General features: G+C 45.7%; 1 protein-coding gene across 1 annotated transcript; it reads left to right on the top strand.

The window, feature by feature from the left end:
- Positions 1–319: 319 nt before the first annotated feature.
- Positions 320–1993, top strand: LOC137527434 (uncharacterized). The gene has a single exon (XM_068247949.1). The coding sequence runs from the start codon at positions 320–322 to the stop codon at positions 1991–1993; it is 1674 nt and encodes a 557-aa protein (XP_068104050.1).
- Positions 1994–7492: the final 5499 nt, after the last annotated feature.

Raw genomic sequence — 7492 nt, 5'->3', positions numbered from 1 at the left:
ACAGTGATTATTACCATGCCCTCCACAGTGATTACCATGCCCACCACAGTGATTATCACCATGCCCACCACAGTGATTATTACCATGCCCACCACAGTGATTATTACCATGCCCACCACAGTGATTATTACCATGCCCTCCACAGTGATTATTACTATGCCCAACACAGTGATTATCACCATGCCCACCACAGTGATTATTACCATGCCCACCACAGTGATTATTACCATGCCCACCACAGTGATTATTACCATGCCCACCAGTGATTATTACCATGCTCTCCACAGTGATTATTACCATGCCCTCCACAGTGATTACCATGCCCACCACAGTGATTATCACCATGCCCACCACAGTGATTATTACCATGCCCACCACAGTGATTATTACCATGCCCACCACAGTGATTATTACCATGCTCTCCACAGTGATTATTACCATGCCCACCACAGTGATTATTACCATGCCTACCACTGTGATTATTACCATGCTCTCCACAGTGATTATTACCATGCCCACCACAGTGATTATTACCATGCCCACCACAGTGATTATTACCATGCTCTCCACAGTGATTATTACCATGCCTACCACAGTGATTATTACCATGCTCTCCACAGTGATTATTACCATGCCCACCACAGTGATTATTACCATGCCCTCCACAGTGATTACCATGCCCACCACAGTGATTATCACCATGCCTACCACAGTGATTATTACCATGCCCTCCACAGTGATTATTACCATGCTCTCCACAGTGATTATTACCATGCCCACCACAGTGATTATTACCATGCCCACCACAGTGATTATTGCCATGCCCACCACAGTGATTATTACCATGCCCTCCACAGTGATTATTATCATGCCCACCACAGTGATTATTACCATGCCAAGCACAGTGATTATTACCATGCCCTCCACAGTGATTATTACCATGCCCACCACAGTGATTATTATCATGCCTACCACAGTGATTATTACCATGCCAAGCACAGTGATTACCATGCCCACCACAGTGATTATTACCATGCCTACCACAGTGATTATTACCATGCCAAGCACAGTGATAACCATGCCCACCACAGTGATTATTACCATGCCCACCACAGTGATTATTACCATGCCTACCACAGTGATTATTACCATGCCCTCCACAGTGATTATTACCATGCCCTCCACAGTGATTATTACCATGCCGACCAAAGTGATTGTTACCATGCCCACCACAGTGATTATTACCATGCCCACCACAGTGATTATTACCATGCTCTCCACAGTGATTATTACCATGCCTACCACTGTGATTATTACCATGCCCACCACAGTGATTATCACCATGCCCACCACAGTGATTATTACCATGCTCTCCACAGTGATTATTACCATGCCCACCACAGTGATTATTACCATGCCCTCCACAGTGATTACCATGCCCACCACAGTGATTATCACCATGCCCACCACAGTGATTATTACCATGCCCACCACAGTGATTATTACCATGCTCTCCACAGTGATTATTACCATGCCCACCACAGTGATTATTACCATGCCTACCACAGTGATTATTACCATGCCCTCCACAGTGATTATTACCATGCCCTCCACAGTGATTATTATCATGCCTACCACAGTGATTATTACCATGCCAAGCACAGTGATTACCATGCCCACCACAGTGATTATTACCATGCCCACCACAGTGATTATCACCATGCCTACCACAGTGATTATTACCATGCCAAGCACAGTGATTACCATGCCCACCACAGTGATTATTACCATGCCCACCACAGTGATTATTACCATGCCTACCACAGTGATTATTACCATGCCCTCCACAGTGATTATTACCATGCCCTCCACAGTGATTATTACCACGCCCACCACAGTGATTATTACCATGCCCACCACAGTGGTTATTATCATGCCTACCACAGTGATTATTACCATGCCCACCACAGTGATTACCATTCAAGCACAGTGATTACCATGCCCACCACTGTGATTATTATAATGCCCTCCCAATAGAACACAGAAAACAGCAGCAGCAGCTGTTGTAAGCCCTGGGGAGAGTAGAGCAGGAGCAATGAATGGCCACCCAGAATCACAGTGCAGCGGTGATGATGAACAGTGAGCAGGCTTACAGTGCCTGCAGTGACATGCTTCAGCAGTAGAGATGGGCCGAACGGTTCGCCTGCGAATGGTTCCAGGCGAACTTTAGGTGGTTCACGTTCGCCGGCGAAGGCGAACTTTTGCGGAAGTTCCATTCATTCCATAATGCTCCATTTAGCAGAACTTTGACCCTCTACATCACAGCCAGAAGGCACATTGTCACCAATCAGACTGCACTCACTCTTGGAGCCCCCCCTCCCTTATAAAAGGCAAGGTTCTCCTGTCGTTTTACTCACTCGTCTGCCTCCAGTAATTAGTTAAGGGACAGCTGCTAACAGAGAGTTTAGTTAGGATCTTGTAGATTTGTTCCTAGCTAATTGTTATTCCTTATCCTCTCTCCCTCCCTCCTCCCTCACCCCGGAGGGAGGAGGGTCTCATCTTCCAGGGAATTGTAGTATTTCAAAAGCCAGCTTACATTCCGTAGCTGGGAATTGAACCCAGGCTGGGCTGGGAATTGGACCCAGGTCTCAGTGTGCGGTAGGTAACTCATTTACCCACTATACCACCAACAACACAACATGCTGAAGCCAGCCTAGCATGTACCATTGTGATATACCCAAGAGAAAAATGATCTCTCTCTCTCTCTCTCTCTCTCTAGGACTTAATGCCATTGAAGTGAATTTTCAGCTTAAAACCATCAACGGATACCGGCAGAATTTCACAGGCAATTTCGGAATTCCGCCAGATTAAAAAAGCAATTCCGTTCCAACCAATCGGAATGGAATGACCAATTTCCGCCTAAAATTGCGGAAAATACAATTCCGCGGAAAGCGGTGACCATCCCTACTAGAGATAGATAGATAGAGAGAGAGAGAGAGAGAGAGAGATGAATCTACCTGGCTAGCTGGGGTTCTCTTCGGACAACTGTTGAACACAAAAGGCAAGGCCATGCCTGGGTGGGCTTGAACTACCAACCTTGCAGTTAATAGCCAAACGCACTAACCAATTGTGCCACACAGACTGTGTACCACAAAGACTGTGCATGCAGTTGCTGTTGAATGATTTTATGGGGATGTATGTGTGTCTTTTGGAGGGAAGAGGTTAGTCTGCTCCAAGAAGTTTCAGCATGTAGTGTTGTTAGTGGTATGGTGGTTAAATAAGTTACCTACCGCACACTGAGACCTGGGTTAAATTTCCAGACATGGTATGTAAGATGGCTTTTGATATAGTACAATTTCGTGGATTAAGCAAGCTAATTTTTCTCTTGGATTGATCATAATGGTACATGCTAGGCTGGCTTCAGCATGTAGTGTTGTTGGTGGTATAGTGGTTAAATGAGTTACCTACTGCACACTGAGACCTGGGTTCAATTCCCAGACATGGTATGTAAGCTGGCTTTTGATATAGTACAATTCCGTGGATGAGGCAAGCTAATTTTTCTCTTGGATTGATCATAATGGTACATGCTAGGCTGGCTTCAGCATGTAGTGTTGGTGGTATAGTGGTTAAATGAGTTACCTACCACACACTGAGACCTGGGTTCAATTCCCAGCCACGGTATGTAAGATGGCTTTTGATATAGTACAATTCCGTGGATGAGGCAAGCTAATTTTTCTCTTTGATTCATCATAATGGTACATGCTAGGCTGGCTTCAGCATGTAGTGTTGTTGGTGGTATAGTGGTTAAATGAGTTACCTACCGCACACTGAGACCTGGGTTCAATTCCCACCCCAGCCTGGGTTCAATTCCCAGCCACGGAATGTAAGCTGGCTTTTGATATAGTACAATTCCGTGGATTAAGCAAGCTAATTTTTCTCTTGAGGGCGACTTTTCAGCACATTTTTTGTGCTGAAAATTTTGGCGTATATGCAAGTATATATGGTATTTCTACTTATTACCTAAAATTCATTTAGAAGGCCATACATCAGACGACTTAGCGGCCGATTGACCATCCAATTCGATTAATATAATAGAATTGGATGAAAATCGGTGCCACCAAGTGCATGCCCGACCGACAAAGCGACCAATTGTGGGACGGAAATTGGTTGCATTGTTGATCGCGGATGCTGCAAGATGTCAGGCCGTAGTTGGTGTGTCAGGTGCGCTGTGGGAACGGTGTGCAACTTCCCAATGATCTACGAAATCATCCGCCACCTCGCCGCTGTGTAATGTAATGTCCCCCCATGCCAATGTGAATTATGCATTACATGTCCGCGGCCTCCGCTTGTCCCCCGCAGGCAAATGGAGGGCGCGGATAGGTAATGTACACCTGTTGCGGCAATTTCTACGCGATTTTAATGAAAGTGAATGGAAGAAATTTTTAAAAAACGCCCAGAAAGCGCTAATCAATCACAAAGTGCTCAGAAAAGCACTTAGACTCATTGAGATGTAACAGGTAGTTAGCTGAAACAAACAATGCCAGAGATTCTGAGTTCCTGAAAAGATTGCTCTATGAATATTTTCCGGTTCTCTTGTATTATGGGACAATCCAATAACACATGAAATCAATTCCCCACCCTGGCTCCACACCTCCAACACAGTCTATCTAAACTAGGAAACATCTGTGATAATTTAACTGGAAAGTAGGTCTCACCATTAAAATCACCATTAACTCTTATCTTAGCGCTTGGACATACATAAAGCGATAAGATCCATGTTTACATATTTGACTTAAGGCCAATCCAGCTTAAAGGAAACCTAAACTGAGAAGGATATGGATTTGTTATTTTCATATAATACCAGTTGCCTGACTCTCCTGCTGATCCTGTGTCTCTAATACTTTTAGCCACAGCCCCTTAACAAGCATACAGATCAGGTGCTCTGACTGAAGTCAGACTGGATTAGCATGCTTGTTTCAGGTGTGTGATTCAGCCACTGCTGCAGCCAAAGTGATTAGCACACTGCCAAGCAACTGGTATTGTTTAAAAGGAAACATCCATATCCCTCTCAGTTTAGGTTCCCTTTAATATTGGTATATAGCTTTTATAACTGGTATATATTTCATAAACGTTAAAGCTACTGTATACAGGTCTTCTTGGCATCAGCTGAATCGAGGAGGTCGGGAATTTCTTTTGATTTTGCATGATATCCACCTAACAACTGACGTTTTTTCCTAACTTCCATTTTTCAATCCATCTTTGGGAATAGCTGGAGAATAACGTTGAGGAGAGATATAGACTAGCAATGACTGCATAGCTAGGGGTCCTTGTTTTTTGGGGGGTTTTCCTTTCCTTTCTTATTCAAACAGAGTTTGTGTCAAGTACAAACAGCTTCAAATACATGCATAATATTTTATCATTTAGGAGACTAAACGGTAGAAGGGCAAAAAAAAAAAAAAAAAAAAAAAAAAAACACAACAGTCCCTCCTATCACCCTCCAATTCTTTCCTCCTCAATGCACCATTTATTCTCCTTAAGGGTGGGAAGAGTAGAAAATGGGAGGGTGATAGAAAGGAACATAGCAGTGAGCCTGCCTCTTCCTGTCTGAAGAGGGAAGGAGGAGTGGAATGAACAACGCACAGAAGTATGTCAATCCAGAATGAACATACCTCTGAGCTTATCTTAGGTAGAGATGGGCCGAACGGTTCGCCGGCGAACGGTTCCAGGCGAACTTTGGGGGTTCGCGTTCGCCTGCATCAGGCGAACTTTTGCGGAAGTTCGATTCGCCCCATAAAGCTGTATTGAGCAAAATTTTTCGCCTCCATTTTACTGTCAGCAGACATGTTATTGAGAAACACACTGCTTTCAGTGCTAAAGACCCCACCCTCCCTCCCTTCAAGCTAGGTCCTTTTATACCATTTGACTCAGTTGTCTGCCTACACTAATTAGTTATGGGACAGCTGCTACACACTCTGCTAGGGAGATTTTAATTGGCCTCCCTCCTCCCTCCTCCCCTTCTATCTCCTACCGGAGGGAGGAGGGTCTCTTCTGCCAGGGAATTATACTATTTTAAAAACCAGTATACATCATACCATAGCCGGGAATCAAACCCAGATCTCACTGTGTGGTGGGCACATCACCCTAAGCACTGTACCACTACAGTAGTAAGTGAAGCTTGCCTAAAATTTAACATTTATGCTCAACGCAATAGAACCATTAGGTTGCTTAAAGGAGAACTGTAGTGAGAGGTATATGGAGGCTGCCATATTGATTTCCTTTTAAGCTATACCAGTTGCCTGGCAGCCCTGCTGATCTATTTGGCTGCAGTAGTGTGAATCACACCAGAAACAAGCATGCAGCTAATCTTGTCAGATCTTACAAAAATGTCAAACACCAGATCATACCATAGCTGGGAATCGAACCCAGATCTCACTGTGTGGTGGGCACGTCACCCTAAGCACTGTACCACTACAGAAGTAAGTGAAGCTTGCCTAAAATTTAACATTTATGCTCAATGCAATAGAACCATTAGGTTGCTTAAAGGAGAACTGTAGTGAGAGGTATATGGAGGCTGCCATATTGATTTCCTTTTAAGCTATACCAGTTGCCTGGCAGCCCTGCTGATCTATTTGGCTGCAGTAATAATAATCCAAACATTTGTATAGCGCTTTTCTCCTGTCAGACTCAAAGCGCTCAAGAGCTGCAGCCACAGGGACGCGCTCAAGAGGCCACCCTGCAGTGTTAGGGAGTCTTGCCTTGAACTCCTTACTGAATAGGTACTTGACCTAGCCAGGATTCAAACCCTGGTCTCCCATGTCAAAGGCAGAGCCCTTAACCAGTACACTATCCAGCCACTGTAGTGTGAATCACACCAGAAACAAGCATGCAGCTAATCTTGTCAGATCTTACAAAAATGTCAAACACCAGATCTGCTGCATGCTTGTTCAGGGTCTAGGGCTAAAAGTATTGGAGGCAGAGGATCTGCAGGATAGCCAGGTAACTGGTATTGCTTAACCACTTGCCGACCGCACGCTTATACCGTGCGTCGGCAAAGTGGCAGCTGCAGGACCAGCGACGCAGTATTGCGTCGCCAGCTGCAGGCTGATTAATCAGGAAGCAGCCGCTCGTGCGAGCGGCTGCTTCCTGTCAATTCACGGCGGGGGGCTCCGTGAATAGCCTGCGGGCCGCCGATGGCGGCTCGCAGGCTAAATGTAAACACAAGCGGAAATAATCCGCTTTGTTTACATTGTACGGCGCTGCTGCGCAGCAGCGACGTAAGGCAGATCGGCGATCCCCGGCCAATCAGCGGCCGGGGATCGCCGCCATGTGACAGGAGACAGCCTGTCACTGGCTGCACAGGACGGATAGCGTCCTGTGCAGCCCGGATCTCCAGGGGGGGCCAGGTAGGAGAGGGAGGGGGAGGATTTCGCCGCGGAGGGGGGCTTTGAGGTGCCCCCCCCCCCGCAACACCCGGCAGGCAGGAGCGATCAGA

This window comes from Hyperolius riggenbachi, chromosome 8 (genome assembly GCF_040937935.1).
Source record: "Hyperolius riggenbachi isolate aHypRig1 chromosome 8, aHypRig1.pri, whole genome shotgun sequence".
NCBI classification, from domain to species: domain Eukaryota; kingdom Metazoa; phylum Chordata; class Amphibia; order Anura; family Hyperoliidae; genus Hyperolius; species Hyperolius riggenbachi.
Note: the sequence above shows the minus strand (reverse complement) of the source record. Positions and strands in the feature narration are given on the sequence as shown.